The sequence below is a fragment of the Emydura macquarii genome, unplaced genomic scaffold (assembly GCF_026122565.2).
Source record: "Emydura macquarii macquarii isolate MOO-44397 ecotype Brisbane River unplaced genomic scaffold, CSIRO-AGI_Emac_v2 contig_3345, whole genome shotgun sequence".
NCBI classification, from domain to species: domain Eukaryota; kingdom Metazoa; phylum Chordata; order Testudines; family Chelidae; genus Emydura; species Emydura macquarii.
Window position 1 is genome coordinate 4,620,423 of NW_027133482.1, and position 13,454 is coordinate 4,633,876.

Genomic DNA, 13,454 nt, shown 5'->3' on the forward strand with positions numbered 1-13,454 from the left:
CATGGATTTGTCAAGAACAAATTGTGTCAAACCACCTGATAGCTTTCTCTGACAGGGTAACAAGCCTTGTGGATAGGAGAGAAGCGGTAGGTGTGATCTATCTTGACTTTAGTAAGGCTTTTGTTACTATCTCACATAACCTTCTCATCAACAAACAAGGCAAATACAAACTAGAAGGAATTACTTATAAGGTAGGTGCATAACTGGGAGAGTAGCTATCTATGGTTCACAGTCAAGCTGGAAGGGCATATTGAGCAGGGTCCCACAGGGATCAATTCTGGGTCCAGTTCTGTTCAATATTTTCATCAATGATTTAGATAATGGCATAGAGAGTACACTTACAAAATTTGCGGATGATACCAAGCCAGGAGGGGTTGCAAGTGCTTTGGAGGATAGGATTAAAATACAAAATGATCTGGACAAACTGGAGAATTTGTCTGAGGTAAATAGGATGAAATTCAATATGGACAAATGCAAAGTACTCCATTTAAGAGGGAACAATCAGCTGCACATGTACAAAATGGAAATGACTGCCTAGGAAGGAGTACTGTGGAAAGGGATCTGGAGGTCATAGTGGATCACAAGCTAAATATGAATTAACAGTGTAATGCTGTTGCAAAAAAGCAAACATCATTCTGGCATCCCTTAGCAGAATCATAGAAGATTCGGATTCAAAAGGACCTCAGGAGGTCTCATCTAGTCCAGTATTTCTCAACCATTTTGATACCCGGGACTGGCTTCCTATACTGTGTCAGGGAGATCTCAGGCTTCCTATACTGTGTCAAGGAGATCACAGGGTCTGATGCCCTTCCATGGACCGGTCACCGGTCACCAACCCCAACTAAATCATTCCAGCCAGGGCTTTGTCAAGCCTTAGAATCTCCATCCTTGAGAGTTTTTTTTTATCACCTCTCTAGGTAACCCATTCCAGTGCTTCACCACCCTCCTAGTGAAAAACCTTTTCCTAATATACAACCTAGACCTCCCCCACTGCAACTTGAAACCTTTGGCTCCTTGTTCTGTCATTTGCCACCACTGAGAACAGCCTAGCTCCATCCTCTTTCGAACCCCCCCTCAGGTAGTTGAAGGCTGCTATCAAATCCCACCTCACTCTTCTGCAGACTAAATAAGCCCAGTTCCCTCAGCCTCTCCTCATAAGTCATGTGCTCCAGCCCCCTAATAATTTTCATTGCCCTCCGCTGGACTCTCTCCAATTTATCCACATCCTTTTTTTAGTGGGGGGCCCAAAAATGGACACAATACTCCATATGTGGCCTCACCAGTGCCGAATAGAGATGAATAATCACTTCCCTTGATCTGCTGGCAATGCTCCTACTAATGCAGCCCAATATGCCATTAGCCTTCTTGGCAACTAGGGCACACCGTTGACTCATATCCAGCTTCTTGTCCACTGTAACCCCCAGGTACCTTTCTGCAGAACTGCTGCCTAGTCAATCGGTCCCCAGTCTGTAGCTGTGCATGGGAGTCTTCCATTTTAAGTGCAGTACTCTGCACTTGTCCTTGTTGAACCTCATCAGATTTCTTTTGCCCCAATCCTTCAATTTGTCTAGATCACTCTGTATCCTATCCCTACCTTCCAGTGTATCTACCACTCTCTCTAGCTTAGTGTCATCCGTGAACTTGCTGAGGGTGCAGTCCACCCCCTCATCCAGATCGTTAATGAAGATGTTGAACAAAACTGACCCCTGGGATACGTCGCTTGATACCGGCTGCCAACTAGACGTCAAACTGTTGATCAGTACCTGTTGATCTGATGATTTTGCCAGCTTTCTATCCATCTTATAGTCCATTCATCCAATCCATACTACTTTAACTTGCTGGCAACAATACTGTGGGAGACCATATCAAAAGCTTTGCTGAACTCATGGTATATCACATCCACCACTTTCCCCACATCTACTGAGTCAGTCAGCTCATCATAGAAGGCAAATCAGGTTGGTCAGGCATGACTTGCCTTTGGTGAATCCATGCTGTGACTGTTCCTGATCACCTTCCTCTCCTCTGAGTGCTTCAAAATGGATTCCTTGAGCACCTGCTTCATGATTTTTCTGGGGACTGAGGTGAGGCTGACTGGTCTGTAGTTCCTCGGATCCTCCTTTTTCAAAAATGGGCACTATGTTTGCCTTTTTCCAATCGTTCGGGACCTCCCTCGATTGCCACGAGTTTTCAAAGATAATGGCCAATGGCTCTGCAATTACATAAGTCAACTCCTTCAGCATCCTCGGATGCACTGCATCCAGCCCCGTAGAATTGTACATGTCCAGCTTTTCTAAATTGTTATGAACCTGTTCTTTCACCACTGAGGGCTACTCATCTCTCCAAGCTGTGCTGCCCAGTGCAGTAGTCTGGGAGGACAGAGGCAGAAAAAGCATTGCATACTTCAGCTTTTTCCATGTCATCTGTCACTTGATTGCCTCCCTCATTCTATAAGGGGCCCACACCTTCCCTGACCATCTTCTTGTTGCTTACATACCTGTAGAAACCCTTCTTGTTACCCTTCACGTCCCTTGCAAGTTGCAACTCCAGTTGTGCTTTGGCCTTCCTAATTTCACCCCTGCATGTTCGGGCAATATTTTTATACTCCTCCCTAGTCATCTGTCCAAGCCTCCACTTCTTGTAAGCCTCCTTTTTGTATTTAAGCTCACCGAAAATTTCTCTGTTAAGCCAAGCTGGTCACCTGCCATATTTGCTATTCTTTCTGCATATCGGGATGGTTTGTTCCTGTGCTCTCAGTAAGGTTTCTTTAAAAAAAACCAGCTCTCTTGGACTCCTTTCCCCCTCATATTAGCCTCCGAGAGGATCCTGCCAAAGTCAAAGTCTGCTTTTCTGAAGTCTGGGATCCGTATTTTGTTGCTCTCCTTTCTTCCTTTTGTCAGGATCCTCTACTTTACCACCTCATGGTCACTGCTGCCCAGGTTGCCATCCCCTTGTTGTAAGTAAGACATGAGAAGTAATTCTTCCACTTTACTGTGCACTGATTAGGCCTTACCTGGGGTATTGTGTCCAGTTCTGGGCATTGCATTTCAGGAAAGATGTGGACACATTGGAGAAAGTCCAGAGAAGAGCATCAAAAATTAACTGTCTAGAAAACATGACTTATGAGGAAAGATTGGAAAAAAAGGGTTTGTTTACTCTGGAGAGAAGAAGACTGAGAGGGGTTTTGATAAGTTTTCAAGTACATAAAAGTTTGTTACAAGGAGGAGGGAGAAAAATTATTCTCCTTAACCTCCGAGGGTAGGACAAGAAGCAATGGGCTTAAACTGAACAAAGGGCGGTTTAGGTTGGACATTAGGAAAAACTTCCTAACTGTCAGGGTTGTTCAGCACTAGAATAAGTTGCCTAAAGAGAGTGGGCACTCTCCATCACTGGAGATGTTTAAGAACAGGTTACACAAATACCTGTCAGGGATGGTCTAGATAATGCTTGGTCCTGCCAGAAGTCCAGGGAACTGGACTAGATGACCTTGCGAGGTTCCTTCCAGTCCTATGATTCTATAAAACTGACTTGAACAAAACAGTACGAGGCAGGGGTTCAGCTGCTTGATCTGAGAGATTGACTCTTTTTAGACTGGCAGGCTCTAGACAAAGGAGTAATGGAAGAATGAAAATGTGACAGTTCTTTCCTCTTGTCATCAGCACATATGTGCAGTTCTGTAAATATCGAAGTGGAGAGTTCACCTCGGAAACAGCAGCCACTGCGTTTTCCCCCCGTTTGCTTTACCCTTTGTTTTCACCATCAAAGTGATGCTAATTCTTTAATGTAAAGAAATGAACCCATACTGTGCTGATATTTGAGCTAGGCAGAGGCCTTTTTTGAGCCCCAATCTAGCAAAGCACTTCATCATATGCTTAATTTTAAACACACATGTAATCCCATTGAATTAATTGGGAATATTTGTGTTTAAAGTTAAGCCGCATGTGTTTAAGTACTCTGCTGGATTGTGACCTTGTTTCCTTGTGTTCCCCAGTTGCTAATGATTTATTTCGTCTTGAGGGATCTCTAAGCACCTTACCGACTTCTCCCACATTCATCTTTGTAACTTATTTCATGCTTACTTGTATGCTTCTAACAGTTTTCTTCTTCATACATGCCAAATGACCATCACCTCCTTCAAACCTTTCCTTAAAACACACTATGCTCCCCAAAGTCTTTTGGGGCTGGTGTTTGCAAGATTGCAAAATTTCTGCACTACCTCAAACCGGTACTGATATCAGGTGTATCGTGTATGAATGGCTTTCCTTGTGACTGAACTACTAGTTACCTACTGTAGCTTGTTACAGCCTTTTGGTACTGTGGTTCTTATTCTGATTTTGCTTATAACAGTGTAAGTTTGGAGTATCTCCAGTAAAGACAATGACATTATGTTGGGATGAAACAGGAGGGAGAGCAGACTCGGACCCTGTGTCTCAGTTAATATTTACGTGATGCAAATGCATCATCGGCACTCAAACACATGAATTAAACTAGCCAGGGGGCCCATTTCACCCAGGTGAAGATGATGGTTAATAATGCACAGCAGCAGTACTCAATGGGGTAGAGAAGGAAGTGTATATTGAATCTAGTTAAAACTGGTGGAGGATTTTAGGCTGGCAGAATGTAAACCCCAGCACTGTAGTTTGGCCAAGACCTTGGCATCAGCAACTGACAAAGAGTGCTCTGGGATCGTAAATGACTAAAAATGATCAGGGCATTTGATCCCAATCCTGCAAGTTGGTTGCACCTGGAACTGCTTTTGGCTTTGGTATTAGTTCTGTGCACAGAGAATTTGCAAGAATGGCCCTCAACTTGAGATCACCCAGTTAATTTCTACCTGTGACTTCAGGCAATTTGAAGATAGGTCTCCATAGGTGCAAAAATGTCCTTGTATACTTTTTGTGAACAATTGCGTAAAGCTTAAAGTGTGCTTTATAATGATGGAGCTGATGCCACTTTTGTTTTTGTTGAGACACGGGGTGAGTCTCTCTCAAAGAAAATGAAGGGGGGGCGGACATCTCTGTGTAATTTGAAAATCACCATGGAACAAAGTCTAACAATGATAAAAAAGCCAATGAATGCCAAAAGTAAATTTAAGAAACAGCTGGGCCAAACAGTAGCAAGTACTAATGCATCCATAAATTCAGATGGGAGCATGCTTTAACTCAGGATTATCACTAATGAGTGGAAGATCAAGTTCATTGTTAATCTGTTTACTTTAAACCAGAGCTGCAGTATTTAAACTGAGATGAGCTGTGGATAGAGGATTCCCAGTGCTGTAAATTAACTGTGCTCCATTGGATTTGAAAACTAGGTTTTTCCAAATAACTAGAGGACTAATTCTGTAGCTACTGGATAGGCACAACTCTTATCAACGTCAACAGGGGTTGTGCTTGGGGAGTGGCTACAGAATCCAGCACTAATTGACTGTAGATAGGAAGGCTGAGCGAGGTCTTTTGGTTTGAAATGCCTGGATTCCTTTTATAACTGTGGGTTCCAATGCCAGCCTGTCCTTCTGAAATGGATAAATAGCTAATTGTGCCATTTACTTGTTTGAGTCTTTTGTCTGAGGTCTTACAGAAGTCCTACTTGGTCTCTGTGGACAGTATAGATGATGTGAGGATTAAAAAAATACTTGGTAAATGCTTGGAGTGTCTCAGCTGACAATCAGTGCATGAGTGCAAAATGTTATCACTACCATGTTTTACAGTGACCTACTGCTCTTTACATGATTAGTACATTCCGTACGTTGGCCGGTTCTGTTTCAGGGTTAACAGCACTTAAGCCTCTTTATTATCCTAGTGAGACATGATATGTTCAACTTGTTCTGGATTCAAAATACACTTTGCTAGGCATGTAGTTGTGAACCTTCTTAAAGTTAGGGAGTAGTGGATTAATTATTTGAAATGGTAGAAATAAATTAGATGAAAATGTATATTAAAGTAAAAATATTAAACTTACAATATCTATCCTCATGTAATTCATACCTGGATGTACTTTCACCTCTGCTACCTCTGAGCTATAGCTTTTTTTGGTTACTTAAATCTTGCATCTGTCTTTGTGTGATTATATTTCATTTTCCCTTATGGCAGCTGATGTGGTGATCATCAACAAGTTGAATTATGTGGCTGTCATCGCCAAGTTTGCGAACTGGATGCTCCAAAGCTAATTTGAAAAATAAAGTTCTGCCCAGTAATTTTATAAAACATGTGGTGTTATTGATGGCTTTTCCTGGACCAGTGATTAGAATAAATGTGCAGTTGTGACTGTAATTTTGAACCTTTGGCTGCCTGCTTGAATGGTGGGGGCAAGGGGGAGAGAAATATGTTCCAATCAAATAAATCTAAATAAACGAGCAAGCATGTGTGGGTTTTTTCTTCTTTTCTGGGGACTGTCTACCCCAGAGACAGGCACTGAGATATAAAAAACCATTTGCACAGACAACAGTCTGCTTAGGAGGAAAGTTTTCATAGTGAATTGCAGCTCCTCTGGAATATACCTTGGAAACCTCACTCTCTGTGTCCAGTTGTAGCTGCTAGTTGATTCAAGATGTTTAGGGTGTGAAGATGATAGTATCTTCAGTGTGACTTCTGTTTTGTTATGCAACTAATGCTTGTCTTTCTCATTTTTTAAAAAAAAGAGATGACTGGATTTTGCAGATTTGCCTATTGTACTAGTTGTTACTGAATACTGAATTTGTGGAGAATGAAATAGCTGCTTTTAGGAACATTGGTGGGAGGGGTCAATAATAAGAGGACCAGTCACTGATACAGAGTGATCTGAATTGCTTGGTAAGCTGGGCACAAGCAAACTGTGTGTGTTTTAGTACAGCTAAATGTAACGTAGACATCTAGGAACACAGAATGTGGACCATACAGACAGGACGGGGGACTTTATCCTGGGAAGCAGTGACTCTGAAAAAGATTTGGGGGCTGTAGTGAATAATCAGCTGAATATAAGCTCCCAATACATTACTATGGCCAAAAGGGCTAATGCAATCCTTGGATGCACAAACGGGAATCTCAAGCAGGAGTAGAGAGGTTATTTTACCTCTGAATTTGGCATTGGTCTAACCACTGCTGGAATGTTATGTCCAGTTCTGGTGCCCACAATTCAAGAAGGATGTTGATAAACTGGAGAGGGTTCAGAGAAGAGCCACAAAAATGATTAAGGGATTAGAAACATGCCTTATAGTGAGAGACTCAAGAAGCTCAGTCAAAGAGAAGGTTAAGGGTTGAGTTGATCACAATCTATAAGGACCTACTTGGGGAACATATGTTTGATAATGGGCTCTACGGTCTAGCAGAGAAAGGTAGAACACGATCCATTGGCTGGAAATTAAAGCTAGACAAATTCAAATTGGAAATGAGATGTGTACATTTTTAACTGTAAAGGTAATTAACCAATCGAACAATTTACCAAGGTTTGTGGTGGATTCTCTTTCCCTGGCATTTTTTAAATCAAGATTGGATGTTTTTCTAAAGTATCTGCTCTAGGAATTATTTTGAGGAAGTTCTATGGCCTGTAATATACGGCAGGTCAGACTAGATGATGACAATGGTCCCTTCTGGCCTTGGAATCTATGAAGACAACTAGAAAGAAACTGAGAACATTGTTGACCTGACAAGAAGACATGGAGACAATCTGTAGAAAAAGGTCTGTGTGGGAAAGTGGTGGCTGGACAGGTCAGTGATCGCCTCTCTGTGCAATCTGGTTGTTGAACAGCCTTTAGATACTAAAATGATAGCACTTTAGAAAACGAGAAATAGGGACGTGAACAGAAGTAACCATTAGTAATGACCCTGTGTGCTGATTATAAGGGAACAATATAAAAATGTAAGTTATTTGTTGCCGTGGGGGAGGGGAGGTTCTGTCCTCGATATCGACTCATTTATAAAATGTTAAAAAATACACAAACCTGGAATATACTGCATTCACTTCTGGTCATCTTATTACCAGAAAGGGTCTGATGTGTTACAGGGGGTTCATAGAAGAGAAACAAATATTACTTTTGGAGGGCTGACTAGACTGTCTGAGGATAAATGAAGAATGAAGAAAAGTATAGTTTAGATGAGCGACAACCCAGGAAAAATACACTTCCAAGTATTTGGGGGGTGCAGAACAACAAAGGAACGAGAAACTGTTTAAGGAGGTGAAGGGGAATATTATTAAGAGAATGGGATGAAATCAAGAGAGGGGGGGAAATGGAATATCAGGAAAGACTTTCTGAGAGGTGCGTTTATGCTTTGGAATAATCTCTCAAAGTTCACATTACTTGGGATATTTAAAAATAGACTGGACAAGGCGTTGTAGGGAACAAAATGGCATTGGCTGGGACATCCGTGGGATGAATCAGCATGTCTTTTCTGTCTCTGGTCTCTACGATTCTGTTAAATTTTAATATCTTCCAATTATGTTGTCCCTCTTCCTTCATCCCCGCCCTCCAAATCTAGGATTAAAGCCGTGTGATAGATTGAAACGTGGAGGCGTTTGCTTTCTGGTATTTCCTAAGTATGGAAGTTCTGGGGGATAAAGAGGTTGCATTCCAAAATTGAAAGACTAATTTATGGATATAGCCCCAAGTCTCCATACTCGGTTTTAGAGTCAACCAATAACACTTCTACACATAGTGTCTCTAGAGTGATTTCCAAAGGGCAAGCATTTGCCAGCCTTAACCTCTTAATGTTTGGAAAGAAGGGGAGGGAACATTGTGAAGCTGCCTCAAATATTCCATAGAATTATAGAATATTAGAGTTGGAAGGGACATCAGGAAGTCATCTAGTCCAACCCCCTGCTTAAACAACTGTCTTCAACAAACAACTCTCCCCCCTTATTTGTTGTATAAAATAATTTCCAATGGCCAGAGGATTTATAAAAGACAAATGGGAAACATTTCAAAAAATAAAGCTGACAATTTAGCTTTCAAACACTGGGCTGGGCAAGGTCAGATGCTTGGTTGCACTGGTGGCTTTTGAGTGAAGTAGGCCCTTCTGAGTCCTCTCCTGCAGTGAGGTTCAGCACCAAAGGCACCTTCTGTGCAAAGCCCTGTTGCCTTGTGTTCGAAGGGTAATGCCCCAAGATGCATGACATGTCATAGAGCAAGGGTTCTCATCCTTTTTCTTTGAGGCCCCCCCAACATACTATAAAACCAGTGAGTATGACCTTAGGGCTCCTGGCTTCAGCCACGGAGAGAACTTGGGGATTCAGTCCTGCTGGTGCATTAGGGGGGCACTAGGCACTTCAGCTCCACGGGGGAGCCAGGGACTCAGGACAGCAGGTTTCAGCGCCATGGTGGACGTTGGGTCTTGGGGCTTTAGCCCCAGGAAGAGTGCCAGGACTTGGGGCTCCCCATGGCTCTGCTCCCAGTTTCAGCCCCACAGAAGCTGAGCATAATGATTCTGCATTTCTGAGCTAAGTAATGTATAAAATAAAAGTGAAGGGAACGGAGTGGGTCATAGGAACGGGATGAGATATAGAGCCTTTAACCCACTACTCTAGTTCTTAAATTCAAATCCAGACCATGTTAGCAGTGACAGCTTTTTTTAAACCTATGTTGGGCCTATTGGAATAGGTTGGTCATTTCAAGCCAATTTCTAGTTAACAATATCCTTATCGTATAAGCCGCTGATACATCAGGTATTAATTTACACCCATATTGGAAGTGTGAGCAAAGTAGCCAAGGATGAATGGGTTATACAGCCTCTCCAACCTCTAAGACACATTGGAGGGTGAAGTGTGGAGAAGCTGATGATATCACCGCTGGTGTTTTGCTTGTCATGTGAGTAAGCAGGGAGTTTCAGTCTCAAAGATGAGTCCTGCACCTTTCAGCAGACCCTAAATTCAACAGAAAATTTCAAAAGAAAAAATAAAGATAAGTACCATCTTTGTGCGGAGTAGAAAGAAAACGAAATCTAGCCTACTATGAAGGTACAGCTGAGAGCTTTGGTCTTGAAAAGTGCTTGAATTACTGTAACTACCTATAGCTATTGAGTTGTTGCATGGCATAGGGGAAACGCAGAGATATGGAGAAATTGTTTCAAAGATTCTTCATTTAGAAAATAATAATTTGCACTTGTGAATAGTGCCTTTCATCCAAGGATCTCCAACTCTTTTACAACACAAACACCCCTTGTAAGGCAGTTACATTTAGGATGCCACTAATACATATGGCAGAAAGTGAGACATAGAAAAGTTAAATGACATACGTAAAGTGATGGGACAAATCAGTGGCAGAAGGGGACTAGAATCTTGGTCTCATTACTATTATCCCAGTCACTGGGAGGTCAGAGGAAGTGGATAGCAACAATTGCCTGACAAATGTCTCTGTATTTATTATGCAAATCTGGGGAGAAAAATCTGAAGATTTTTCAGAGTTTACGGTGGGGGCATCATTTGTAGTTCCTGAGAAGGAGGCAAGTACTATTAAATCCCCAGATGGTATCTTTCCAAAGGAAAATTCTCTTGTAAAAAAGTTGCTCAATTTTACACTGAGTTTTGGAGTTTCCCTGCCTTAGTTTTTTTTCCCATTGCAAGTATGAACCTGCAGTTTCTAAGGCTGGTGATGTAACAAGCAGGAGTCCTCAAATTGGGAGTCTGCTTACAGAGAAATGGCTGTGATCCTCATAAAGGAGCTAGATTGAAGGAGAAGGTGAGGACTGAGACCTCGGATTGCAGGAAGGGGTGTGGTTTTAAGGGTGCCTTTCTAAAAGTTCAACCAGAAGCTGTCTGCTTGATGCAGAGAGGAATCACTTGCTGAAATTCTCTGGCCTATGGTATATAGATGGTCAGACCAGATGATCATAGTGGTCCCCTCTGGCCTTAAAATCTGTGAATCTCTGATTTGCAATCCTGTTATCCCACATCAGCTGATGAGGGGGCAGGTGGCAGTAAAGTCAGAAGAGAGAAGGGGGAGGGACATGGAGAAAGGCTATTCCTAAACAGCTTCTGGCTCCTAAATGCTTTTTTTTAGAATGCCAAACTTGCTGTTGACTTAAAGCCAATTTGAGCCCTGGTGCAAGGTTGAATAACTTTATTGACTTCAGGGGACTTGCCGTAGTTTACGCCAGGTCTGAATTAGCTTATGCCAAGTCTGAATTTGCCTCTTGGCCTTCAGTAGGAACAAAAGCATAGTATGTGTTTTAACAAGTGTAACTTTTAAAAAAGAGAACCACTTTTACAAACTTACAAAAACTGTGTTCCAAGATCTAGATTCCCAGAGCATATAGGTGACTGTTTCTGGAGGGGCCACACAATGAAATCAAGGTGGCTGCATTTTACCTAATCTGCAGGAGGTTTATAATCTATTCACAAAGGAGGGGCGTGTGTATGACTGCACTGCTAGAAATATTAATTGCAGAAATTTCCTGAGAGCCTTTTAATAAAGGGGCTGTTAACTCAGCCTCTTTGTACAATAATATGGGGAGGAGTTTATGTGTGGGAAATATAGAAACAAGTGTGCTTTTTAATTCACTTTTCCGTTTAAACCAAAAAGACCCAAGTCTCATGTTGTACATGGAGCAGACTAAAAATACTTAGTTGTTGTTTTTTATTTTATTGTTTTTGTCCAGCATCCAAAACGTGTTTGGCCTTTAAAGCACAAATAGAGACAGTGTCCCTGCCCTAAAGAGTTTATAATCCAATTTCAGATGTGAAACAAGAAGGGGGTGAGGAAGAAAGGGTGGTAACAGAGTCAGGAAGGAATTTTGAGGGATAAAACAATAAGGTTCCACAGTAGCCACATAATCTGGGCAAAATTTGGGTGTCTTGATGTCTCATCAGTAAGGTGGGTTCTGAGGATGCTCAGACGTTTTTGTTGTGCTGTCTGGATGGCCACAATCCTAAATGTGGACAAGATGCCCAAGATGAAGCAGTCAATAAATGATAAAAAATTGATACTCCTTAAGTTCCCTGGTGGAAGGGGAGCCATTCACCCTGTGTAACTTAATTGAGAGAGCTTCCTTTTTCTCAGATAGGAGAGGCCTGTGTGCTTAGAACTGTAGGACTAGGGTTCTAGTCCAGCTTTCGTAGGCCTGGGTTTTACTGTGGGTGCTTGGATATAGTGGTGATGAGATCCATATACGTTTCTAGATAAAGGAATTACTGTAACCTTTTTCCAGCATTGTTTGGGCCCGCTCACAAAATGTTTGCTCGCTATCACTTGAAGTGATTTCATTTTCCACCATGCCTAGGTTTTTTTTAAGTGTGCAAACTGTAATGGAACTATTATTTGCATTGCAGTACAGTAAGCTATAGCGACATCAATGTAGTGTTGGAAGAGGATGTGTCTGTGAATGCAGCAGGATTCTTCAGAAATATTTGTGCCAAAGTAGTTACATATATAAATATCCAGAATGAACTGGTGCTTTTTAAGCTTTTTAAAGGACTGTTGATACTGAGGTCAGAAAAAAATGGTGTAAATCAACATTTAACATGTAAAAAGAGCAGTTTTATTTGGAGGTGATTGAGGCTAACTCTAAGGCCAGGAACTTGAATTCATTTGATCTGTTTTTCAGGGTGCTAGAGAAACCTTTGAGAACTACTACAGGAAACAGAGAAGAAAACAGGCCCGATTGGTGCTTCAGCCCCCCTCAAACATGGTATGACTGTCTAATAGCTTTAGTGATCAAATATACTTTGCCTAATAAAGGAGTGGAACTTTGCCTCTGCACATGTTGTTGCATGTGTGTGGTCTCTTATTTGTTTCCAATTTCACTATCCTTCTTTGTTTTAAACTTTGTTCACTTTTCTTTGTTGCAGCACGAAACTTTGGATGGCTACAGGAAGTATTTTAATCAAATTGTAGGGTAGGTATGCTTTTTATATACACCTTCTCTAAATATGCGTGTGCTGTGTTATTAAATGGCGCAAGACAAGGAAATGTTGATCTTTTTGACAATTCCTTTTAGGAGCCAAAACAGGAAAAGTGTGGTTTGTGCTTCCTACGCATTTAAGAGGAGAGTCATATTTTACTGCACCCAGAATCCTTGCTGTGTCACTAGTGCAGGCAGTCTAAAGAATGAACAGTTATTGTGCACTGCTTGTGAATTTCACAAGCAGTGAATTCAAGAGAATAAACATGTTTTGGGCACTGTGTACATCAGCCTGCTACGATGATGAGATGAACAGGCCAATCTGACTGAATTATGCAGATGTCGTAATAATTTTGGTTATAGTTCTTAGATATTCCACTCCTTGCTTAGCTCAGGAAATTGATGTGATCAACCTCTATTCCTTGGCTTAAAAATGTGTTTGTTACTGTTGCAAACTACAGTATAATAACAGTTTTCCAAAAAATGGTCCAAATTTGAGTAAAGAGAAGATAAGTCTGCTGCACCTGAAAAGATAGGATATGCTGGAGAAATTTCATCAATCAAGATTGAATGTAAATCACAGCATGCATTTATATCAATCTGAGCAGCGATCGTTAGTAAAATGCACACTAATAGCATTCTGATACTGAT

General features: G+C 41.5%; 1 protein-coding gene across 8 annotated transcripts in view; it reads left to right on the forward strand.

Moving 5' to 3' along the window:
* EXOC6B (exocyst complex component 6B) overlaps positions 1-13,454 on the forward strand; it is a 434,911-nt gene that overhangs the window by 222,376 nt on the left and 199,081 nt on the right. For all 8 annotated transcript variants that reach the window (XM_067533650.1, XM_067533651.1, XM_067533652.1 and 5 more), the window contains exons 9-10: positions 12,507-12,590; positions 12,751-12,797. In XM_067533650.1, coding sequence (XP_067389751.1) covers positions 12,507-12,590; positions 12,751-12,797 — 131 coding nt within the window. The remainder of the gene's footprint in view (positions 1-12,506; positions 12,591-12,750; positions 12,798-13,454) is intronic.